Raw genomic sequence first — 26,932 nt, 5'->3', positions numbered from 1 at the left:
CAGTGAGAAACATTTGTCAGTTTTGTGCAAATCATAAAGTCCTGCTTCTTGTTGTCAATCGGCAGTCTTTAGAGTAAAAGAAGAGCAAAACCTGTTTTACAAATTGTGGATTTTTTTTATTGACTCTACCCTTTCTGGCAATAAAACAGGTGTTAATGTGTTCCAGCATTAAGGGTAAAGACTATTTTTCTTTCACGATTTTGATTCTGACAAAATGGTCCCATAGATGTAACTGCTCAACCCGAGCTATTCATACTTTGATAAATCTTGACTTAAAGCTTTCATGACTGCAGGAATTCATATTCTTTGAGTCTTTCGGTAAAATTACGTAGATAGGTTCAAAGAAAATAACAAAAAACTATAACATTTCAACCGCAACACAAGCGGTCGTCTTCCTGATGTCTTCCTGATGACGACCGCTTGTGTTGCGATCGAAACGTCGTAGTTTTTTGCTATTTTCTTTGAACCTATCCACGTGACTTTACCGACAGACCCAAAGAATATAATACTTTGGTACTTGCATTTCCTTTATACTCTTCGCCTTTTGGCATTCTCTGGTCTAACACTGGTGAGACAAGGCTGTAGAGAAGGCTGTTTGGTGTAGGCAAATCAGTTACAAAGATAATGCATAACAAATCAGAGCTTGTGTGTTGGCATGTTTTACCACAAGTGTATGTGGTTAATCCAGACTTGATGTCTTGCAATAGGTATCTATTTGGTGTTTGAACATCTAACACCTCCTGTTTTATTGCCAGACAGGGTGAAGCCTATTTTTTTATTTCATCATTTTGATCTTGAAAAAAGGTCCCATAGATATGCACACATTTCCTTTCCTTTTGAAAGTGAATATTACCTAATACTATTTTTAAAAAAACTATATATTGTATGAGGTTGGCTCTGTTATTCCAGGATAGTCTATATTGTAAAATAAATAATAATTTACCTATGGTTTCAAGTATTTATGCAACTTGCTATCACCCTCAAATCCGTGATGACTTACATTTTTAGGGAGTAAATGTGCCTCTGGAGAGCAGTAAGCCTGCTAATTGCAGCCTTGACTCAAGCTCTCACCTTCCCATCCGATCCCATTCCTGTACTCAGCTTTTTGAGCCACGACGAGAGAACGAGTGTGGAGGTGTTTCCCCTTGCCTCCTGCACAGTCTTTTAGTTTACACCGGCACATTATGCAGTTACACAGTTGACTGTCATACCCTGGGCAACTATCCCACCTAAAAATGCATTTGTGGTAGGATGGACCTTTCATTTTTCACTGTTGTTTTTGTACAAAAAAATTGAGACTAGTCTCACTGAATCTCCAAATATTTTGTTTAAAGGGTCCCGCATTGGGATGTTTGGGCAATTTCATTTTAATTATGGTTCTATTTTTATTTACTTCGTGTTGTATGAAACTGAAGTCCTAGGAAAATGCACGCTAAGGTCTATTCATTATTATTGTAATGTAGAACCATATTACAGTGACTTTAATTTAAAAGATGGAAACCTTTGACATTTTAATATAGATTATAAAGCAACAACTAAGTGCCCCTTAAATAAGCTGATGTGACGTGCTAATGCCTATTCAGTAATAGGAAAGTAACATGTATTCAGGCTGCTCACCGTGAGAAGTGTGATTGAATGGAGTGTGCAGCAGAGCGCACGCCCATGCTGTGACTCACTGAGAGCGCTACTCACACAGCTGGCACTCGTGCCAAAATGGAGGTGGTGGCCTGGAGCCAGGACATGCCCCTGCACCGCCGCGTGGGCCTCTGGAGGAAGAAGGTGCGGTGTCTGTGGATGCTCATACAGTGGTTGTGTTAAGTTAATACTGTGTTTTGTATATTTCTGTTTCGAGTACAAACTATAATTATGTTTATATGTAACTGACAACAATAATTTCAGATGTACTGTTTCAAGGAAACAGCATCTGAAGATGCTCAAAACGTAACTGTTTTGTTATCCTGCTTTGGAAAGTGCACCTCGTGATATCACTAGGCATGCAAATGTCAAAGTGGCAAATCTAAAGACCCCAGTAAGGTAAATTCTTGCTTTACTGTTGTGTTGCAATGTCATTCACCAAGTGTGCAGCATGCAGGGCACTAAAAATAACGGTAAATGGTGAAGACATAGTGATTGTATGTTTATTTTAAGGCTTCACCTTCCTGGGTTTATTCGAATCAAAAGGTGCTTTCAGAAGTGTGATGTGCAACAGTTGCTTCCTGTTGCTTCCACCTCTCGTAGGAGTGAGGTGAGACGATGGGGAAAGTCAAACAATCGGGGTGAGGGAGACATCCCAGGGGAGAGAGTGAGGATTGGGACTCGTGAGAGTGAAGCGGAGGGAGAGGAACACTGCAACATGTAGAATGGGTCTGATTAGTTCGGTACTCACAATGCGGTCACTATATAATGCCCAGTTTATAGATGCAGCATTTACATTCTTCGAATGTGTGGTCCTTCAGATTTGTAATGTCTAAGTTATACTTGTTTTTATTTAGTCACTACCCTGTCAAGCCAGCGTTAAGGACTGCTACATTTGCAGCCAGTTAGGTTGGGTTTTCATGTGACAGGTATCCCTCGATTTAAGAACGTTCAGTTTATGAAATTTTGCATTCACGAAATTGACAAATTATGGACACTTCTCGATTAACGAAATCGAATTTCCCCATGAACAAAATTCCACACGGCACACGCCACGAGATCACACAAGAACCACCTGAGACGATGCATCATCCATCCACGACACAAGTCACGGTATCCCTACAGTGCAACAGTCACGCCTCCATATCACCTTTCCAGTCATTCCACAATGCAGATCATTTGGTGAGTTCCCTGAAAAAGTTAATTATTTTATTTTATATTGTTATTATTTATTCGTGTTTATACTTGTGTTCTTCATTGTTATTTTTGTATTGTGAAAAGTGATTTAGGTATATATATTTTCGGTTAGGAGTAGAGTTGGAATGACTGTACAAAACACATCCATAATTCTGTACATTAAATTAATGGAAAAAGCTGTTCCAATTTACGAAATTTCGTTTTACGCTGTGTTTTTGGAAGAACACATCCCTTTGGTAAATCGAGGGATACCTGTATATGTCATTAGTCGCCAGCTGCAGAAACAAATGATTACAATTCAGATTGGGAATACAAATTGGGTTAATAATTCATATTTTAAATGTTGGATTTGGAATGAGATGTTTTGGGCCCAAATTGTTTTTATTTTCCTTTTGCATTATTCAACATTTTACATTTTAATCCTTTGACCTTTCTTTTTCCATTAGCTTTTTTTAGGAATTAAAAAATAACAATATTTACCTAATCCAGGGAAGCCCCACCGAGACTGTTTTTAAGAAGGGCCCTGCATTGTGATGTTTGGGTGATTTAATTTTAATAAGGAGTTATTTTCTTAGTGTTGCAGGAAACTGAAGTCTCTAGAAAAATCTCACCTTGCTTGCTTAAGAGCAAAATATACATAAAGGTCCACACAAGCCTTCTACGAACCCACTTGCTTTGTTACCATTTGTTCTCTACCACTTTTCAGCCTTGCACATCTGGGTGTTACAGGGCAATGTGTGTGACCCAAAGCGATGAATCACAGGCATGCACCATACATGCCCAGCTTTAACGTTTCCATAGTCGGTGGCGTGAAGCTCTCACTTCTGCACTCACAGACAAAGATCCCAATATAGCTTTTACAGGCTGTTGGAGAAGTGCTGTTAGCGAGCACCTATGAAGGCCAACATAGCACACGAAGGAATTTGCTGACTGTCACAAGTGGCCACGTTTGCCAGCAATTGGGATAGTTCTGCATCTTTCCATAGATGTGGGTCTCCTGATCCCTGAGGTCTTTTGGGATATCATTATTTTTCTTTGCGTGGTTCTCAGTTACTTCATATAAGACACGGGTGAACCATGAGGGTAGTCAGCTGGCATTGCTCACAACACACCACAGTGGTAGCATCTGCCAGCACCACAAAGAGATGGGGGTTGTTTTGCACTCACACAAACACATCCATGCATGCACACACACTCGCGTACCCATATACGGCCATTTGTTTGTCAGTGTGATAAAATGATTTACGTCACTTGCAAAAACGTATAATTAACGTTACGTAATGCCTTGGTGTCACTTGCCTTAAATGTTGTTTCCCACGGACAGTTTTGGATAGTTCATGTTAATCCTAAAATTGGAAAAACACCCCTTATACACAGCTATTGCTGCGTTTATATTCTGACAACATGATATAACCCCGTTATATTGAGATTTACAGATTAGATATTATCAAATACATGACGATTCAAATGCAAAGAGATAGTGGCATTTCATGTTTTTCACTTGATGAAGCACAACACAAGCCCTGATTAATTATCTATCCCCTAATGTGACAATATTTCAAAATGTGATTTAGACAACTTAATGCCATACATGGATTTACCTACCTGTAAAAGCACAGTAATGGCATTTACAGCTTGGGGCAATAGGCCTTGGAAAATATATTGCTCCTCCAATGATACTTACACTCCCTAAATTAATAATAGTAAATGCAGCAATTACCTTCGTTATCAATCATTTATCTCCAATGTATAATACGTCTTCCCTCATAGACTGCTTAAATTTAAATCCACGAGCATCCATCTGCCTACAGTCTGATTAAGGGGCATTGTATACATTATAATTGTTTTGTATAATTGTAGTTTCATGACTTCAAAGAGCTTCCTGGTAAGGTGGAAGGGTAAGGAGAACGTTAACCTCACCGATGGCCACATCTGGACAGTGACCCCAGGGATCCTTAAAGATCAGGGGTTCCTGTGCAGTTGCACTGCTCACATGTGCCTTGATCTGAGCATCTCACCAGATATGCACCTCCTTTATACTGTGGGTCCCTCAGCAGACAGAGTAACTCCATGTGACCTTTCACTTACCAGTAATTGCTCAATTCAGTCGTAAATTCATGGATTATAATGTGTACACAATTTGTGCATTGAAAATGTGCTCTTCATTTTATCTTCTATTCTTTGAATCTACAGACTGAAGAAGAATTAAATGAAGAAAAAAAAGAAAAAGGTACACATTGTCTTTGTCTATTAAACAACAACAATGATTACTACACTACTTGTCTACCCAGGAAAGCCTCACCAAGTTTCGTGACTCTTTTTCGATTGGGAGCAGTGATTGCCAAGTATATTCCGGTTTGATTAAGTTTAATCACAACATAAGTACGAACCATAGCAACAAACGAATGGTGGGTTTTTATGTTATACTCTATAGTAAAAAGTTCCTAGACAGATGCCAGAGTGGTTAAATAATTACAAGTTTGTAGTTGAAATCCTAGTTGGGGTTGACTTGGCTACATAGCCATTTGGTGTCAATAAAATGAGTGCCACATCATTGTAATTCATTAGACGCCACCGTGTGTAAAGACAGGCCCTCACCATGGGGCCATCGATGTGGACAAGCCTCATTCTATGCTCAGTTCAGTGTAACTTGAGGGATGTCTCGATTAATTTCAACGAATTGTTGGTTACAGGTTTGCAGTGGAATTCAGTATATGTATATACAGTATGTAAATCACGGACAGTTATTTAAGGTGCGCTGAAATCAAATATATGATATAAATATGAGGATGAGTTCAGGTGTAAAGTGTTTTTGGAAAACTGAACTTGATAATGAAAAGCAACATACCAGTGTGCCTCAAGAAGAATGTGGTTAACCAGTGTGTACTACCTGGGGTAATATGTGGCAGAAACATTTACATTGGCAAAATGGAACAAAGACTGAAAAATATGCAGATAATTTATGGAGAGTTGTATGCTTAGAATTAAACTGAGAGGCAACATTATAAACTCATGGATTATAAAATATACACACATTGGATACTGCATGTTGACTGTCCAGAAAAGTGAATGGTCTTGAGCAGGATACATCACCAGAATATATGATAGAGTGGCAGCCAAAGGAGGGAACACATTGAGAGATTACCCGCAATGGAGATTGAGGGATGAAATTGGCTCCTGTGCAGGCACGAGAGATGGAGGCGGCTTTGGGAAGTCTTCATCCAGCAGTAGATTGAATGATGATGATCTTAGGATTATGGAAAAATCATGGATTGGCATGACCCCATCAATATTATGAGTTGTGCAAAAGAGGGCTGAAGATAAAAAGAATGTCAACTTGTACAGAATGTGTTTGTTGGTGTTGGTGAGGTCTGGAGGAAGTATGCTGGACAGTTTGGAGTTTGGTGGTAAGCCATTTTCTGAGGTTGGCAAGGAGCACATTGTGGTAGTTGAACCGTAGCATAGTCCTGGAAAGGGTACTGGCAATGATGGGGTGAGGAAGTGATGGATACAGGAAATGTTGTGCACGTAGAGATAGGAGGCCGCGTGTTGAAAGATATGAGAGGATAATGATAACTCAAGATAGATAATGATCCCAAGCTTTCGCTCACTCATTGAGTTTCCATAACGAGGTAAGATAAATATCGACTTGCAGAATTTAACAGTGACATTTTTATTAGATACTCTTTGGTTCTTTCGGTAAAGTCACGTATGTATAAAAAAAATATCACGACGTTTAAATCCCAACACAAGCGGTCGTCCTCAGGCGGAAACAATAATCCAGCAGTGGAACTGCTGAACCAGCGAGAGAGCTGTTACAACAAGGTTATATATGTGACGATGGGCAAGCAAGCGGGGTCTGAGCTGTAAGGAATTCCATCCCCGGATGAAAGCACGTCAGTTTTGTTAATGGGGGAGATTAGCACTATGTTGATGGGAGAGATTAGGCAGGGAGATTAGGGGGATTAGTAAGTTAATGTCATGTCTATGTGTAACACAAGCTGCAGCGCTGCCAACTGTGCTGTGAGGCAAGCGCGTCTACGCAAGAGAACCACCGCAACGGTGGTCGTATCAGTGAGACACAGCCAGAACCATCGATACACCGAGGCTAAGGGAGCAGAGGTGGCCATGTTAGTGAGACCCCAGCCCGTTAATGCAGAGGCACCTAACAGGGCAATGCAACTCAGAGAGTCGGAGATAACAGCCAAACGGCAGGGAAGAATGGAAGCACCACAATCAAGATTTGTATTAGAATTTACAAAAACACATGTGTTTTTTATGCACATTGGCATTAGCATTGTATGAGTTATGTTAAAGTATGTTCTTGATTGTTGCTGCATTAGAATGGAATTTGTCACTTATAGATGTTCATTGTATACTAAAATATTATATTGAAGAACTATATCAAGGGCATATATATATTCTGTTAATTAATTAATAGGTTCCGGTTTTTTTAAAGCATTATACATTTCCATAATAAAGATCGATTTTACAAATAACCTTATTGAATCAATGACAAGTATCCAAATGACAAAGTGAATGGGAAATCGTGTTACGTTTTTGCAGCATGATGCGAAGAAGACACACATTTGAATTGCATTATTAATTTGAATAATAATTATATTGAGAAAATTATAATTAGATATTTTATTATTACTGTAATACAGTGCATAGCATTATACAATAACATTTACTTTATGCATCAATATTTGCTATGAATTAAAGACTGAGGTGTGAGTACCTTGCAATAGCCCTAAGGTTTGATTTAGTCACCGAGAATGTTTATAATATGAATGTGCCACTTCCATAAATCCCCAGATATTGATACATATGCATTAGCACTTATTTTGTGTGTGTTTAGTTTGTTGTCCTTTCCTGCACCTCTTATTAGCACGGTTGGCTACGTAGGGTACATTAGCACATACCAGATATACATCAGTGGAATACCATGCACTACAAAGTACTGATAAGTTTTGTTCCATGATGGAAGCTTGGGTGCCACCAATGTCAGCCCAAAGATTATTATACATTTGTAAATGAGCATTCAGTTTGTGGGACCTGACAGAAAGTTGTCAGAAGAAACGTCAGTTTCCTCTGCTGCTTTTGCCAGCACATTATTTAGTGTGCTCTGCATCATTTGCCAATCGTATTTTCTCACCGAACATTCTGTATTCTGCTGTCAGCTGCCTAACAGCTACCTTTTTCAATATCTGCAGAAAATAATTTGGAGATGAAAGTGAAGACTGTTGAAAGAATGATAGAAAACGCGATCAGCGTGACCAGGTGAGAACTTGCCCTCTGGTGAAGAGTAAGTAGGACGTCACCCTGCTTGCTATTGCAGTTTAAATGACTTTATGTCGTGTACATTTATCTGGGAATTGTTAATCTATTTCTTCCCAACACCTCTGACTTCGTTGTAATTGTTTTTTTTTTATCGATGAGGTGTGGTCAGAGTTATAATGCAAGATGGTAAAGTATTAACATACTTGACTCATTACAATGATCTACTACATTGATGTGGTGCAAAAATGGGATTCAAAGTAAAAATCTCTTTGGACATGTGCCATACAGCCAGACTACAATAACACAAGGGACAGTTTCCTAGTTTCCTACAACTGTTATCATAGTGTAGCTGTGGTGTCATTAGAGAGGACTGTGGTGTCACTAGAGATGACTGTGGTGGTACAATCAAAGTTCATGCGACTTGGACTTTAAGGGAGCTTCGCGACAGGGTCAGACATCCATGCATGCACAGGCTATGCATATATTTACTCAATTTCACTCCACCATAGTTAGATGGGAGATATACAAGATAGATAGTGATGGAGCAAAGTTAAATATAGTGAACATAGAAGTATCCACAATAGATGAGATGCATTCATATGGGGTATGATAGAGATAATATTAGATGCATTCCAAAATACTTAAAAGGTAGAATGTAGTGGATAGTCAGATGAGATATAAGATAACAAGCGATGTATTCAGACAACATGAGAGGAGAGAGATCTTAGGTAAACGTGTATAGATACAAGAAAGTGTTTCCAGTGGACTACTCAGAAAACTGCATTTCACAACCAGGCCCTTCTTAATCGCATGCAGATTTGACACCTGTAATTTGGTTATTTAACTTGGCTCAGGTAATATTCAGCTTTGCATTTTTGGCGAGATTCTAAATGTGAAAATGGCTGAATAGCAGCCATGTTGGATTCACAGCACCCCTAATAGTGAATAATTAGACATCTCATTGTGTCTCCACATGAAGTAAAAGTCTGGACTTTCAGAGCAATATCTTCCAGGAGCATATGTTTAAACAAGAAGACTGTAGACTGGATTAGACCTTCAGGGTGTCATCAGCTGGCAGGCTTGTTAAATAATAAACACTGCTGGGTAGCCAGATATGATTGGTGAGTTATTTTTCTTCATAATGCTGCCCTAATTTACGAAAAAGTGGTACTTTATATAAATTCACTCCGTCTTATGGACAGAGAGCTCTTTCCAGCAACATCAGGTAATCAAGTACTTCTATTTTAATCAAACATAACTGCTGATGAGATCTTGAAGCCATACCTGGTTCAGAGTTTGACAACTTAAACAGATTGTGTTGGAAGTCCCATAGGTTGATGGATTATACAAATATTTAATATTCACGTGGATAAATAAATGCAGATATGTTTATTCATTACTTGTTTATTAAATTTTTTTTACAAAAATGACCAAATGTTTTGCAAAACATAATGCTGCATGTGGTTTGCTTTGTTCACAGCTTTGACGAATCTACAATCACAAGTCTAGAGTGCCTTCATGAAATGCTGTCAGCTGATGGTCCAGAGGAGGAGACTGCTGCTCTGCACCTGGCTTTCAAAGGGAATGGGGGCCCTGGTATGAACTGAATTGTACCACTTGTGGAAGGGTTAAACGTTTCCCTGGGTTTGAATGCAAGAGGGTTGCCAATTTCAACAACACCTTGTGGTCTAGTCGATGTTACTTCAGACTTGCCTGCTGTCATTCCATATGATATAAATCTTATGAGCAGAGGGATGTCTCATTGGCACCCTTATTATTTCACTGTTGGATGTTAAATTGAGATGGGACTTCATAATAAATAAGGCAAAGGAGAATATTATAAATTTGGCAAGTTGTATCATATATTTTAAATTCTTATATGTATCGTATGTCCTCGTTTAAGGCTGTAGATGCATTCCTGAAAGTTCCGCATGAAAAAAAAAGCGCATTAAGCGAAAACAATTTCCCCATAAATGGAACAATAAAGTTTGGCGAGATACGATGAACAATGCACACACAGAAAGTGTAGGGACAATAACTGAGGGTACAGCACCGCATACTGTATAATTCAGCATACTGTCAAAGACAAAGATCCCCATTATAGCCTGTAAGAGATTGTGGGGGCAAGTACTGTTAGTGAGCACACAAAGGCTGGCACGGCACACCAGGGGGTGGGGAGCCAACACCATACCTTAGTGGATACGTTTATACATAGCACCAGGTACTCATTTAACCTAGGGGAGGCCCAGGACCAGTTCAGTTAATTGTCACTGCTGTTGACCATGAGCAGGAAATGAACCCCGGTTACGCAGGTTCGTAGCGCAGCGCACTAAACACTGCACTACCGCTCCCCACACCACTCAGTCGCGTAGCTCAAGAAAGTAGTTCGCCTTTGACAACTCAGAAACTGCATTATAATGTGCATGTTCCGCGTTGTGCGAAAAGTGTTCCCGGATGGAAGAACCGTGTTATTGAGAAAACGCATTGTGTGAACACCACACGTCAAGCAAGGACTTACCGTACTCATTATTTTTGTTGGTTTTCTTATAACATCATGATTAACAGGACATCGTTACAAATACTCATTGAAGATATTCTTATTTCTTTAAGCAGACGTGCCTCTGCTGAGACCTGCTCTGAGTTCATGACGTAGTTGCCTCAGACTGAGGCAACAGGTGCAGCTCTTCACACTGCTGTTGCCCCTTAGTGGAGGTGTAACAGACAACCTTTATGTGCAGTTGTGAGGGCAGCTGGGTGTGTGCCGTTGATGAAGGTCGAAACTTTTTCAGATTTTCAGGCTGGGGCTAAAACTGGTTGGGTTTTTGTGCTATCCCTGTCCATCGCCTGGGCCAGCACTTCTCATTTCAGAGACCTCAGAAACATGAGCAACCACATCAGGGGATCTCAACTGGGGTTTGAGGAAGCATGGGGGTTTGTGACAGGCTACCAGTGTCTTCGTGTACATGTCATACCTGTAAACTTGCATTATTGTACAAGGAAATTGAGTTTTCAGATCCACACGGCATACAGCCGTTTCAATACGGGCACATTTTTTTTTTTAGTTTCTCCCTTGTGATGGAACTTTGTCGGATGAACGTTGTGATTTATAAGGGTACGGGGTGACCAATAAAATCTGAATTGGTCTGTAATAAGGTAGGCACTGATAAGGGGTTGACAGGTATGACACGTACACTAAAATCCAGCAGAGTGTCTCTGTACTTTAGTACCATTTTCTCTGCTGGTCAAGTAGCAAGCTGCTCTATATTTTTTTTTTTTCTTAAACTCAAAGACGAATAACGCAGGGTGCAGTAACACGCAGTTGCAGCTCGTTTGGACGACTGCAAACACCAGAGTGGTGAGGACCCATGGTGCGGATCAGGGTTTCCCAAACTCCATTCCTCATGCCCCACCAAGGAACCTCTTCCTGAGTTTACTGACAAACCTAATTTCAAATACAAAATAAATTGTTAATGCTGCACTTATCTGATACTTCCTAAACATGTACCCACTTAAGAGAGAACGCCATATCAAATTAAAATACAGAAAGTGTATGTGTTTATTTATCTGCTTGTGTGTGTATACCACACGTTGTGTATACCATGTATTCTTATAGACAGCTCTGGTTTAGCAACAGATGTATCACTCATAATCAGTCGAGCAGCATTATCTGTGTGACGGCTGCCTGGCTTGTCTTTTGACATGGTGTCTCCCATAAAGGTTTTTCAAGTTATAATGTTTTTAATTCCAACTTGAGTAAATGTGGACTGTGCAGGAGTGTCTTAACCCAATTGCTGTTATTTATCTGCAGAACTGCTCATTAAGATCATGGATTCTCCCAAACCTCGCGACTTAAGAATCCCACTTCTGGATCTCCTCACCAATATCTCCAGTGCCATGGCGATTCATGATTCAGGGATGGGTAAGAGTTCGTTATTAGTTCTTGGTACTAAACTAAATGATGCAACATTACTATCCCATCTGCAAGTCACATACTCTGTCAAGGGTTAAATGCCTTCTGTGAATGTAGTATATGACGAGCTGTTCAGTAAAAAATTTGTATGGTAAGGTGTATGGTCCACAAAGTATATAAAAATATATTTAGACCACATTGTATAAGGAAAGGTGTTAGAGCCCCCATATTGTGACTGAGAATCATGAATGTATGATTTTTGAGGCAGGTTAGGAATGCCTTGGGGATCATCGAGTGTCACAGTGAGAACTGCCACTCGTCACCTTCTGTTGACCACTTTTTGTATAAAATCATAAGCAGAATATGGAAAGCAACGTTTGTGGGGGATAATAGCCATTTTATATACTTTTGAGGCATAAGCAATTAGAAAATAATACTACCCAGGAATAAACATGTTTTACATAGTGTGATATGAGTTGTCCCCTAGGAAATTATGTATCACACACTCTCATACGTCCACCTGGCTGAATTAAGGTATATAATATACCTCAAAATGCAAGCCACACGTTTTTGTCATTAGTTTTCAAAGTTAGTCATACATACTAGGTATATCAGACAATTTCTTAATTATCTTTTAATGAATATGGTACGATATTTATTTTCTCAAGGGCTCCCCACTAACACATATGCAAAAGAGACAGTGCCTATTAAACACTAATGTTTTTACTTCTCTGTTTAGTTGGTGGAGTTATCTTACTGAAGGCTGGGGACATTGCTGGAGATCCCACAGAGAAAACTGTGGAATGGCCCAAACACCAGGATGGCAACGTGTACATCCCATTCAACATCTCTATTGCTTTCAGTGAGTGCGAATCTATCACACTTGAGATTACATGATCTCACAGGGTTTTTTAGCTGAGTTATATTGCCGAGTTAGGATCGTATATATACCATGAGATTGCAAGTCTGAGTAGAAGGAGTGTCAAGCTAAATGTGGGCCTGTCAAAATGTTAATTCAGGAGTGCTCGCCTGTATATACCTAAGGGTGAAGCAATGCATGTTTTACAGTTCTGTCAAGCGAGCCACTTGCCCTCATGTCCAGTCATATTCACAACGTGTAAGTGTATAATGTTACGCACACAGGATGTCACGTGCATGTGACATCGCACACTCTAATTCCAATGAAATTGCCATGTGCAGTACATTGCACTCAATTTTTTAGTTTGCAGCGGCAGCGTCCACAAATCCAGGAGGCAACATGAGGAAGAGTTTTTGGGATGAACGTCACACCGTGGCTTGTTTGGCTCCTTTGCAGAGATTATCCTTTTGTAAACATAGTATCGGTCAAAAGAATACCTATGCTTATGTACCCTGGAGGCCTCTACAACCACTAGGCCTACTGAAATATTCTTAATAATGTATTTGTTAAACATCCTGCTGCTATTTACTTTTTGAAAGATGCTTGTCATGAAACATAACCCGGTAATCAAAAGCAGTGCCTGGATGTCCATACACGAGGATTACGTTTAAACATTCTCCTTTACAAAATGCGCATGTTTAAAAATCAAAGTGGGCAATCCTTTGAATGGAGCAAGCGACTGGCTTGATTACTTGTGAGGGACATATGGATGGTAAAATGTGGGACGGCAGGGGTATGAAACGAACGAGAGAGATAATTAAATAAGATAGAGCAAACGAGATGGACAATGCAAAAGGCAGACCGATGAAGCGAGATACACGGCCCTGTGTGTGCGTGTCTGTGTTTGAATGTTGTGGGGAACGGTAGTGCAGCAGTTAGTGCACTACACTTTGAACCAGGGTACCTGAGTTCAATTCCCGCTCACGGCCAACACCAGTGATGATTATCTGAACCGGTCCTGGGACTCCCTTAGGTCAACTCAGCCTCAAATGAGTACCTGGTGCGGTGTGTAAACATCGCCACTCGGTAGACAAAGGCGGCCGGGCCTGGTGTTGGCCACCGACCCCCTTGTGTGCCGTGCCGGCATTCATAGATGCTCTCTAACAGCACTTGCCCCAATAGTCTGTTAAGTTAATACGGGGGATCTTTGTCTTCGTGTGTTGGAATGTTATGGGTAGCGGTTAGCGCTCTTTGCTACGAACCCAGCAACTCGAGTTTGATTTCCGCTCACGGCTAAAACCAGCTATGATTACCTGCACGAGTCCTGCACTTCTGCGAGGTCGACTCAGCCTTAAATGAGTGCCTGTTGTGGTTTTTCAGGGTGCTGGCCACCCTTCCCCTTTTGTCCTGTCCCGGACATTATAGGTGCTCACTCACAGGACTTTCCCAAAATGTCTGTTGAGGCTATATGGAGGATCTTTGTCTTTGTGTTGGAACGTACCATGCAGTAACTGACAAGCACCGTGCAGGTTAAATGTTCCTGATTACCAGTGCTGTAGTAGTATACAACTGGACAAGACTATGCACTCTGTGACTATTAATGGGCAATCAAGTAACCCTCGTGTGAGGAGCTGGTGGGGCGGGCCACATGCATTTTTAGCAAATTGCTTGTGATTGGCTGGGGCTTCCCCGATATTGCCCTGAGATATAATGCCTTTCCCCCATTCTGGCTCTGTGGGAGGCGTTTGAATTGGCCAATGGGAAGCCGACACTGATCCTTTTTTCTAGATTTGAAGTTTTCGTGACTTCAAGGATCCATATTCTTTGGTTCTTTCGATAAAGTCTTTACCGAAAGAACCAAAGAATACTTATCCTTTTATTTGTTTCCTCGACCTACATGTTTCCTGCTTAGCGATTATCATTCAATCGGTTCTATTTCAAGTGATTCTAAAGTTAAATATAGTGACTTAAATTAGCCATTTATTTTTTACTTTTACAAAAATTTTGTTATATTAAAAAATTATGTTTCGTCCCCTATAGCCCAGCCACCACTGTGTCATACTACTTTACATGTATTCAAGTAGCCAAACTGGCTCAATACCATATTTTGTCTATTTATAGATTCTCGAGACAAGAATGAGATGGACGAAGCCTTCGGAGAATTCCAAGAGAAGACGTGTGTCCGCTTTGTTGCAAGAAAACAGGAGCTGGATTACATTAACTTCCAGGCACTGGGCGGGTGAGCACTGATCATTCTTCACACTTCATAATGGAGCTGGCTTCACAGTTCATAGGGCCTATCTGTTAGCCTTGTCAGAACACCGAGCCAACAAACGCGAAATGCTTTCTTTAGATATCACCTGAGAGCGCCACTGAAACTGCTTCATGTACTCGAGTCTCCATTTCAAAGTTCTCCGATTTTCTCGACTGCACTCCCAACACAAAATGTTAAGGCCTCAACGAAGACTCCTTCTCCGCATTATTCTTAAATCGTGAACCTAAGTGTGCCAGCAGCCTTTACGGGCTTCTCCTCGACTCAGGTTTCCTTCTTACCTCACATTCATCAGCTCTCTAAGACCTCATATCTGTGCAACAACTCCCATGTACGTCAGTGGTTTGCCTTAAGTGGTGAAGTGGTAAACATAAGTGGGTAAACTGGGTTATGATCCACAAATGAGTGAATAAACTTAATTTGCCTTTGTTTACCATCCACTGCACTACTGTCTCAACAATGTCTCATGTATGTGACTTGGCCCTTTTTTTATTGGATTAACAAACTTAAAACTGTGCCTTGACCCAGAAGAACATGATCTAGGTTTTACTAATATTGTATATAAATAAATTTACCTTAACATTGGTTTGTCTATTCTTCATTTTTTGCATCTGTCTCTTAGTGCTGATCATATATGATAGCACATAAAAACTGAACAGTGTCCTTTTGCTGAATATATATGTTTGAAGGTGATCTCTGCTGCGATACAAAAGTTGAGTCAATTTATTTTACTTTGTTAAAAAATGATAAAGCAAATTATTTTTCCCTTTCAAAAGTAAGATCTTGTTTATCAGACTTTATCAAATGTTTTTGATCTTCATTGACCCCTCGAAAATATAGATAAGCGCTATATCCCTGGTTCATTCATCACTTAGATGACTTTAATCAACAGAGAAACGAAACCTGAACCCTAGCATGAACAAATCTAAATAGGTGCAAGTGCTAAATTGTAATAGATACGCTTTTTCATTACTTAAAATACATTTTCATTGAGTTACAGTTCTAAATGCATTGATCACAGATTTAATTAAATCATCAGTACATTTAGAATTCACACCATTCTTATAGCAGTTATAGTCTGCTACCCCTACGTCGACTCAGCCTCAAATGAGTACCTGGTGTGATGTGTAAACATCGCCACTCAGGAGACAGAGGTTGCTGGGTGTGCTGCTGACCCCCCACGCCCTCTTGTGCCGTGCCGGCCTTCACAAGTGCTCACGAATAGCACTTGCCCCAACATTCTGTTCAGGCTATACGGGGGATCTTTGTGTTTTTTGGGCTGATTCTGTTATGTTCAGTCTGTGCGAGTGTCTCCCCACCACGCTCTTACACTTAGATGCGGCGTCTGAATATTCATGAGCACACCACACGTAAATAAACAAGAGCATGCTCCACGTCGCATCATTTTTGTTAAAAGTTTTTTCAAATATTAAATAACCATACAAAGTACATACTAAACACACAACAGATAAGACAGCTCGTAATGCAACAAAACAGAATAAGAAGTAAAAACAAACATGGAAGAAAATAATCATCTGTCTGCTTATGAATTGGATGATTAGTTAGTGAAAGTGGGCTTGGACTTGGCCAGTCCCGTGAGATGGCACTGCTGTAATGTAACACTCTCGGCTCTTAAGCAGGCATTGTTTCACTGTGAACTAGCTTACAGTAGTTGTGTGAACAGGGGCTGTTTTTACGCGCACAAATAACATTGTAACTGGTATTGCCCAAATATTCCATTGCTGAAAAATAATGTGCCAGTTGTTCAATTGAGGTGAATACACACAGCAACATTGCCTCCTGCTGTTAAAATTTGGCAGGACCTTCCTGATCTGAGTATTGATACTTAACGAGGTTTTCCTTGGTAAACAAGTTTAACAATAACAATTGCTGCAGTGTAATGAATATCTGCATGTTTGGGATGGCCACGTGTGCCAGAATGTTTGATTGACTCATCCCGGGTGCTGTGTGAGCAGGAGCTGGTCCTTCCTGGGCAAGAAGGGAGGGGCTCAGTCCGTGTCCCTGCAGCCCGGGATGGTGGACAGGGGCACGGTTCTGCACGAGTTGATGCACGCGCTCGGCTTCCACCACGAGCACTGCCGCAGCGATCGCGATGACCACGTCCACATCCATGAGGACAACATCAAGGAGAGTGCGTTGTTTATCTTTAACATGGTTATAAGGAGCAGTATTTTATTTCATGAACTTATGTTTATATGTTTACGTAGATGCACCACATTTGAGGATTCATTTACATGGGTTAAGTTACATACATTTTATAAGGACCAAAAAAGGTCAGTTGAGCAGTGAACTCAGTAGCCTGCAGGTAGGCATTTAGTGATTGTGCGAGGGGGTATTTAAACTTCGCATCACTGACTGGCTCTCTCATAAACTGCGGTAGACATAGTGGTATGCATGGCACGCAAGGGAATCCGCGTGTTTACTCACATAAGTGTAATTTTGTTGACATCACCCATGGTGTTGATGCACTTTCACCGTCTGTGATTGATGGCACTAACCTGACAGGGTAAGACTATTGTGGCATTTCCAATGCCGATCAGTGAAGGCCACTTGCACTGCACTACTTCATCACATCGGAATTATGTCCCACAAACAGAGTCGTCTGTAAAAAGAGAAAGGAATTGCAAGCTTCATGGTCGGTGCTGCAAGTCCGATGCAGTTTTGTCATTCCCGACTGCCTGACTGCTGCAGGTGCTGCATGAGCACCGAGTAGTATTGTGCCACAGCAGAGCTTTTGTCACATCACTTACTGCATAATCCAGACTATACTGTGGGGAGCTTTGAGTGTTATATTCCTCATTACGTAGATTTCTGAGTACTACCCTAAAAGCATGAATAATAACCTCAAGCCCTGGCCTACTGATGGTATCATAGGCCTTGACCAGGTCAATAAAGTAGTGATTATAGGTCCAGTTCAAATTCCCTACACCTCTGATGTAGCAGACAGACATAGAATATGGTGTTTGTGCAGGGCTGCTCTGTTATGAAACTACATTGGGGCTCCGCAAGCCTCTCCTCAGCGTGCCTGGCAAGGCAATGTTGAATAATCCTTGCCAGGACCATCCCCCGGCACACTGAGGAGATAGATGACCCCATACTTGTTAAAATCAGTGCGCTATTTTTTCTTTAAAAAGTGGACCACCAGGGTCTCCTATGATATCGAACCCATCCTATGGTCCAGACAGTGGTAATTATATCATATCCGTCAGCCTGCACAAAATTGCCACCCTCCCTCAGCAGTTCACTTAGGAGGGTATGTCCGCTTGCCACTTTTCCGTGTGTCAGGATCTGGATCACTTTTCATAGTTCAAAAGATGGCACATCAGCCAGCCACTCACAGGGGGTGGATACTTCCTCCAATATTTGAGGCACAGTACCCCCAGGAGGGTCAACCCCATCCTACCCCATGACGCTATCTGGGCTGATGGGTTTCCCATCCACGAAGACCTCACAGATATACTCAATAAACCTACAGACATGTTCTTGGGGGTCAGACATCGTATAACCATTATTTGCCTAAAGGACTATAATATGTGTGATGCTTGAAGTTGGTTTCTGGATGCAATTAAACAGTGATTTGTGATCGCAAACTGCTGAGTCAGTTTCCATCTCCTCAGCGACCTGCAACCATCAATTATCCTTTCAGTGCCACACGGCTCTCTGAATCTCCAAGCGAAGGCTGTGGTAAGCGTCCTCATTCTCAGATATGGGATGTTGTAGATGGTAAGAGTGGGGCTGCTGCTTTCCCTTTGCGAGCTGGAACACCGCCTCCATTGGCCAGGGTGTTTGAGAAAGGGCTGGACTGCTGATCTAATTGAGCCATAGCAGCTGCATTAGCCAGCACTGAACCTTACCGATTTCCCTCTGCATGAAGGGGAGGGGGGGACGATATCAACCCCAACTGAAAGTGATGAGTTTGAATGGCGTCCTATGTTCATGCCCAGTGCAATAGTGAAAGAATCGCATGCGTATTTTACAGATGACAAGTAGATGGTCAGTTGGCAGATCCGCTCCATGATAGGTGCTGTTGTCAAGGATATGGGCCTGAATTTGCTATTACATAACGATATATAGGCCAGGAGATAGGTGATTGCACCAATACCGGAACAGCGTGTTTGTAATTACGAGTACATGAGCTGCACAGAAGTATAGCAGCCTCCTACCATTGTTATTTAACTGATCTGGGCCATCTGCCAAAGTATTATTGTCATGAATCACCACAATAAAAGTATTCTCCTGATGGGCCACTTTAGCCAACACATTGGATAGGAAGTCATCAAAAGCATGTGACTCGACAGTCTTTCCTGCATCTCTCCACGGATATTCATCTTCAGTGAGGACATAAGCCACCAACCACCATTCTCTCGATGTGGAGGCAAGCCAACAATATTCTGGAACTCGCAGATTTCCACATCTAAACTAAAACTAAACTTTTTTATTTTACCATGTAAAGCTCACTGAGCAAAAAAAAATGTTTTTTTCAGAAAGCGACCTGGCCACGAATGATAGCCCAACGAAGTGGCTTATGTGGAAATTATAGCAGCCAAATACTCTAAACACATGTTTTTAAATGCGGCGTTAAAACTGGAGGATCTGGAGAAAAATCCAGGTTACCACAGGGAGAACATGCAAACTCCAAATATACAGACGTCAGGGTCGGGATCGAACCCACAACCATCCTCTATACCAGGCGAGATAGTTAACATCTCGCCACTGTGGCACCTCCTATGCTCCTCATGGCTATGCTCCCACACTTCGTTTATTATAGTGTCCTGCCTCGAGTGGAGGACTTCTAACTGGAGCCAGTACTGGTTCACTGGACCTCCTGTATTCCACAGAGGTGTCAACAGATGATTAGTTTTTTTTGTGGAGGAACCCCAGTTGGTGGGTGGGGTGAGGGGAATTCAGTCTCCTGGCTCTGCATATGAGGTTTGGCGAGGATATGTCATATTTGCCCGTCCCCTGTAGGCCTCCGGCACATGCTTAGGCTGGTGTTTTGTATTTCTTTCATTTTGTAATAAGCTAATAGATGGAGGGCCTTCCACCCCCTCACACCTATCCAGCACCCCTGCGTTCAGCACTGTTGTGGATATAAGCATGACATGAGGGTAAACAGCTGACTAGCATCAGCCTTTCGACCTTTCCGCAAATGGCATTGCTCAAAACACATCAATGTTCCCATATGACAACATCGAGGAGGTGTGGGTTGTTTTGCTAAACCCAGCATCCGTGTCTATGTGAACTCCTGGTTGGAAGGATGGAATGTTATGCAAGTGGCTAGAGTTTTTGTCAACTTGGAATTGCTGTAGATTCCCCTTTCCACACATCTATGCTATGATTGGCTAGGCACATGGTGTATGTGTGTGTCACATCCATCCCACTGGATGGCAGAGTTCTCAGTCACAATCATGAATTACCTGCCAGGTATGTAAATCTGGGCCAATATGGTATTCATGATGTCCTTAGGATTATCTGCCTCCTACCTATCCTCAAATGTCCAGCTCTAGTAATGCCACTAAATACATTTTTATTTTTTATTTTTCAGATGATCTGTGCCAATTTAAACGTCTTGAATTAAGTGAGCGTGACTACGGACTGCCTTATGACTACATCTCAATTACACACAACAGCAGGTAAGCGTTGACATAAGCAGCCACTACAAGATTGGCGTGTCATATTCAGTTGGCCAGAAACCAAGAGAAAGGCTCTTGAGACACTTTATCCTATAATGCATGTGAGACCTCGTAACCATGCAAGATGTGTTTTTTTTTGCTTTAAGCTCTTATGAAATGCGATCTATGACACTGCCACAGAGGGCCCACTCTTGTGAGTTATTTCACAGTGTGTGTTTGTGTCCTCTACACAAATACAACATATCTGATGTAGACTTTAAACAAGACTTGGAGCAAGCATATGATTGCCTTTAGAGAGGACTATGGGAACTTTTAGGTTGCTTTCACATTCTGGGTAAATAAATCAGACCGCCTAAGAGCATATACTGTGAGATACAGTCCTGTATCTGGGTTGAAAGACAGACGTTAAAGTGGTTTTGAGTAAGGACCGCAGTTGGGTCGGGGTGTATTTTACCACCAGCTTTGTTTAATGTCATGATCAACTTTTGTTTTCAGTAAAACCACAACTTGTAGATGGCAGAACACGCAGGGATCACAGTGTGCTGTTTGCACCGAGGAGACTTGCAGCATGCAGGCTTTTTGTGCTCCAAGGTTTGCTCGTGAGGCCCTTGGATGTGGCATTACAGCTCTTGGCTGTTTTAGGCAATAAGGCTGAAAATTGGGATCTGAGTGTGAGCTTCCAAAAAACAAAGTGCATGGCAATGGTTAGGAATGTGTATCTTGTAACTTGGTCACAGCTGTCAAGAAATGAGAGAGTGAATATAGATGAGGACTTGATGTATTTAGGTAGTGTAATGCGGGCGTAAAGGGCTTGGCGGATGTGACGTCATGTGGGGGAGGAGTCAGGGTCACGTGAGAGGGAGATAGTATAGCGGTGAGACAGGAAGAGATCGAGGCAGTCGGGAAAGGGAAGAATGGAGACTGGACGAGGGTGAGGCCACGGAGGGCGGAAGCTGGGAGCAGCGAGTGCAGCCGGAGAGGCTGCGTGTGAGAGACAGCAGCGAGGCTGCTAGGGGCTACAGCAGCCAGCCTGGAGCTGCAGAGCAAGAGGGCTACGGGAGCGACAGCAGCCGGAGGGGCTGCGTGTGGGGGAACAGCAGCAAGGCTGCTAGAGGCTACAGGAGCGACACGAGGAGACCAGCAAAGAGGCTATTGGCGGCGACGGGTGCGGCAGCAGCGTCGGCGCCGAGCGGAGGGTCTGAGAGAGAGACAGCCGTGTGGGAAGAGAAGAACGAACCCGAATAAAGGACACCAGACCAGATACTGTGGTCGAGTCCATTTATTACATTGGAGTCAGAAGTGCAACGGCATGGCTAAACAACTGAGAAGAAAAAGAATACTCCGGCATCGGCTTCATCTTCCTCCGACGATGGATGCAGCTGGAGTCGTGGAAAAGAACCCTGCTGAAGTGAGCACGGAAACTGGAGTTGAAGATGTCGCCGGGGTGGCGGGCCCGTCAGCATCAACGGACGAGGATTCCCCATGTCAACAGATGGCGGACCAACTTGGAACTCCTAAGAACGTGCTTGCACAGTTGTGTGAGCTCGGCACGCCAAGGGCGGCGTCGGAAGGAGAGGTTGGTGGTCCGCAGGAGTCCGTGTTATCTTCGCTGTCGCCGCCATCGGCCACGCGGCACGAAGACGCCATCTTGGGCGTGGCAGGGGAGAAACGGCGGGAAGCCGCCATCTTGTCTTCACCGCGGCGGGGAGACGCCGCCATCTTCAACATCGCGGCGGAGAGGCAGCCTGGCGCTGCCATCTGGAGGTGCCGCGGGGAGAGCAGCCTGCTGTGAGCTGCTGTTTTGCGAGGGGGAGCTGCGAGGAGAGGACGACGACGCTACAGCTGCTGGGGCGGGAGCTCTCCCGTCCTGGCTCGGGTGCGTGACAACGGAGCAGTCAAGTCGCCGAACGAGTTCTGCGAGACGACTCAAGTTGCCGCCCTGCCGTCCTCTTCTTGCTGCAGCCCCGGGCGAGTCGTAACGATGCGCACCCGGCCTTTACACACACCTCACCCATCTTTCGAGGGCCGGGGGGGGGACGATTTTGTTTTCTCTCATGACTCGATTGTGCGGAGCGCGGTTCGGACTGTGGGTATGTGTGTGTAATAACGATGAACGCGCTATCTGCTTGTTGCTCGGTGTCAATTAAAGTGTGTACGTGTGTTGAGAATGGACGGAGAGTATGCTGTGCTTGCTGAGTGTTAAATTGTGTGTGTGCGCTGCGGTGTGGAGTTGTTATCTTGATGGCGAAGTTAATTATTAACTCGGGAGCGTCGGGTATCTTGCGCTGTATTATCTCGTGGGTTACCTTGTGCGATGGGCTTAATTGAAAAATATATATATATTTGTTTTGGTGTATTGTGCTGCGAGGTGCTATGTGCGATGTGGTTGTTGCAAGAGAGAGAATATTTGTGTTGCTGCAATGTTACGACTGGATTAATGGTGTGTTGGTTACCTGCAGATCGGCTTGCTATTGTGCTTAAATGTGCGCGTGTGATCGCGATATGCTGACTGTATGTGCTGTTACACCGTTCTGTACGGTTATGGGGTGCGATGCATTGATTGACTATTGGGGTTGGGATGTTATTAATTGTGCGTACCTGTTTGGAAATTGGTAACAAATTCGAGGGGGACCCTATTATTTGGTCGTATGGATGTTATGTACACGCGATTTTGTGTATATTATGGGTAATTGCGCTTTGTGAGAGAGAGGGCGCGCTTTGAGGGTGCGTGATGACGCCGTTGTGGGTGTCTCAAAGGTTAATGCTAATGGGACCGTAAATTGGCGCCAAGTGGCGTCGCGTATTCGGTTGATCGCATGCAGCCACGAGTTGCTTTGCGAGTTGGGTTGTGTAACCAATGTGGTTGGTAAAATATTGGTAAAAAATTCTCCGATATGACTGCTGCGCGCAGCAAGCTGGGGCTGTGCGTCTATCGTTGTTGGGATTGTTACAATAAGACGGGGGATGCATTTTGTGACCCCCAGCAAAGGGAAGCTGGGGTGCACGAATGGAGAAAACTGGCCACGTGTTCGCACGTTGGGCCGCCATTTTGCGCACACGCGGGGTATGGCGACGATGCGCTTTGCGGAAAGGGCCGCCATTTTGAGTGCGCGGGAAAAACCTCGGTGGGGCAAATATTCCATCTGTTATGCCTGCCATTGTTGATTGGGTGATGCACGAGTGGTGGTCACGGCGACCTATGGCTGATGGCTGACCTGACAGCCCGGAGGCGAAACCTCCGTGGTATGTCTTAAACTAATGGGCCGTGTGCTCATATGGCTCGGGGAGTCATGGTTCAGTTGTGCGGTGGCAGACTGAACCTGGTGTGCCGGGGGCTCACGGGATTTGGGTTAGGGCGTTATTGTCTCTATAAGAGAACATTACCCCGTGGGGGGGGTCGTTGATATCTGGCCTTGCCGAGGGATTGATCTTCCCTTGGCTATAAAGCGTCAGACTATAAGAGGCTGGTGTGTGTCCATCGCTGATGGGATAGTAAGGGAGGAGCATGGCCGAGTGCTGCTCATCCCCGAAATGGCACTAGCCGAGAGTATGGTAAATGGATGTTGCTGTGGGTTGACGACCACGGTGAGGGTTACGGCGAGTTAAACGTTACCGCTGGGGAGCGTGGCTCTCTCCACGCGAGGGTGTGCGATTAGGGGTTTTGTTGGTTTGTTGAGAGTGACTGTGGGTACATGCTGTGTACGTCTGAGGTCTGTGCTGGTCCTCAAGGGAGGACTGCTGGTGGGTAAGAGCAGAAATTTTTTGTTGTTGTTGTTTTCACGTGTAAATAATATTGTTGTTAAAATGTAAATACTGGGGCATCGATCGCGGTTAATTTGGGTAATTATTGGGGTTTTTTTTTTTTAAGCGGGCCGGATTTACATCATCTCCACTATCCTGAGGCCGGGTGGCTGTCGTGTACGACATGCGGATGTGCGTTGTTGTGCTGTGCCTCAGGGGATTGGATTCTCCTTCTCGTCACAGATTCTTCAGCTCCCGTCGCACTGGGTGTTACCTGGTGTGCTAGCTGGATGAGGACTTGAAGGAGCAATTGAGCGCCGTTCGTCATTCTGCTCTACCACTTGCTCTTTGATGTTGGACTTGAGCCGAGCGGATGGAACAACAACATGGACACGCTTTGAGACACCACATTTCTGGGTTGTGCGCGTGTGCCATTTTTGCGTGTTGGTGGCCGTTGTGTTGTGCTTTGTGCTATTATTATTCTTGTTGTTCTGGTCCGGTTCCTGATCCTTCCCCTTTTGTTACTTGTTGTTGTTGTTATAAGGTCTATTGTGTCTGGGGGACTCCTGGTTGTGATGCCTTCGCCCGCATTATTTGGTTCTGTTTCAGCCGAGGACGGCTGGAATTTTCTCTACGGGGGAGGGTGGTGTAATGCGGGCGTAAAGGGCTTGGCGGATGTGACGTCATGTAGGGGAGGAGTCAGGGTCACGTGAGAGGGAGATAGTATAGCGGTGAGACAGGAAGAGATCGAGGCAGTCGGGAAAGGGAAGAATGGAGACTGGACGAGGGTGAGGCCACGGAGGGCGGAAGCTGGGAGCAGCGAGTGCAGCCGGAGAGGCTGCGTGTGAGAGACAGCAGCGAGGCTGCAAGGGGCTACAGCAGCTAGCCTGGAGCTGCAGAGCAAGAGGGCTACGGGAGCGACAGCAGCCGGAGGGGCTGCGTGTGGGGGAACAGCAGCAAGGCTGCTAGAGGCTACAGGAGCGACACGAGGAGACCAGCAAAGAGGCTATTGGCGGCGACGGGTGCGGCAGCAGCGTCGGCGCCGAGCGGAGGGTCTGAGAGAGAGACAGCCGTGTGGGAAGAGAAGAACGAACCCGAATAAAGGACACCAGACCAGATACTGTGGTCGAGTCCATTTATTACAGTAGTATTTATGCATAATACAGGTAGGTGGTTGCGATGACGTTAATATTTATTATGGTAAAGCTACCAAACATCCCACTGTGGTTGAGACAGCTTGGGTTTCAGAAAGGATGTCCCGGTATCCCGAAGCTTATTTGACATTACCGATTTTGTCCCAGCTTCAATTGGTTGACCAATCAGGGATGGTTAAACAGAACAGCAGTGGATAGAAATGGATGAGGTTGGCATGTGGCTGGGGCCTATGGGCAGTGGGAAGGGCCAACAAAGAGAACAAGGAGGTTTACTGTGTGAATTGGGCTCGTGATTGGGTGGGCATAATTGTGTAAAAGTTGGCGAGAATAACATGAGACAGGCTGCCAGCTCAAGTTCATTTTGAGTCTCCCAGAAACGGGTAGCCTTATGTATTGCCGAAGATTTTTGACAGACAATATAAACCACTTTGGAAGAGTAAAGCGGCCAAATTTAGTCTTAAGAGACAGGTGCTTGAGGCACCAGCAATATCCTTCTTACTGTATTGGTCATAGAGCTGTATATTAACAAAGTGACAAAAACAAAAGCTTCTGATGTTAGAACACACGTGCTTGCCTTATCTGCCACCATACAAAATATTTCCCATATTTGGTCTCCCCATGGACTTTATCACTGAAATGTAAATAAATGGAATTCTTCATTATTATTTATTGTCCTTTATCAATATTCATGCTATGCGGGTGGTGCCTTTCCACCGACATCAGTGTGCAACATACACTTCACATTTTCACACCATCTTCTTAAAACTTTGATAACATGTTAAACTATAACCTGTATTCATCTATTTTCTGTGCTTGTAATATACATTGATTATGTTTGATGTAATCTTGCCAGAATCCCCTAGAAATGTTGATGTGAATTTCAAAGGTTAATTCTGGTTCAATAACAATTTTTATTATCATCGTTAGCCAATACTCCCACACTTGATGAAAACCTCCCCACACGTTGACCATGGCCCCCACGGTCCCCACGGCCCAAACTGCCCCCAGGGTCCCCACGGCCCCCACTGCCCCCATGGCCCTGCTATGCCACAGTCCGTCTCACTCCTGTGCCTGCACTGATCTCAACACCACATCTAATGGTGGTTGTAATGTTAGATATGTTCTTGCCTTTGGCTGCCATTCCATCACCACTAATAATATTAATAAACACTATTTATAGCGTGCACGTATTGCATAAATCAGATGCATTTCTCATAGGCATCGTCC

The 26,932-nt window shown here is 43.4% G+C and overlaps 1 protein-coding gene across 1 annotated transcript in view; it reads left to right on the top strand.

The window, feature by feature from the left end:
- Positions 1-26,932, top strand: part of LOC144948025 (uncharacterized) — a 71,974-nt gene that overhangs the window by 40,551 nt on the left and 4,491 nt on the right. The window contains exons 10-17 of the mRNA XM_078877456.1: positions 1,697-1,779; positions 8,027-8,115; positions 9,596-9,711; positions 11,924-12,034; positions 12,765-12,887; positions 15,006-15,123; positions 17,133-17,308; positions 20,723-20,810. Coding sequence (XP_078733582.1) covers positions 1,697-1,779; positions 8,027-8,115; positions 9,596-9,711; positions 11,924-12,034; positions 12,765-12,887; positions 15,006-15,123; positions 17,133-17,308; positions 20,723-20,810 — 904 coding nt within the window. The remainder of the gene's footprint in view (positions 1-1,696; positions 1,780-8,026; positions 8,116-9,595; positions 9,712-11,923; positions 12,035-12,764; positions 12,888-15,005; positions 15,124-17,132; positions 17,309-20,722; positions 20,811-26,932) is intronic.

This window comes from Lampetra fluviatilis, chromosome 3, assembly GCF_964198595.1.
Source record: "Lampetra fluviatilis chromosome 3, kcLamFluv1.1, whole genome shotgun sequence".
Lineage (NCBI taxonomy): Eukaryota > Metazoa > Chordata > Hyperoartia > Petromyzontiformes > Petromyzontidae > Lampetra > Lampetra fluviatilis.
The sequence above is the reverse complement of the archived record's forward strand: the minus strand, read 5'-3'. Positions and strand labels throughout refer to the sequence as shown.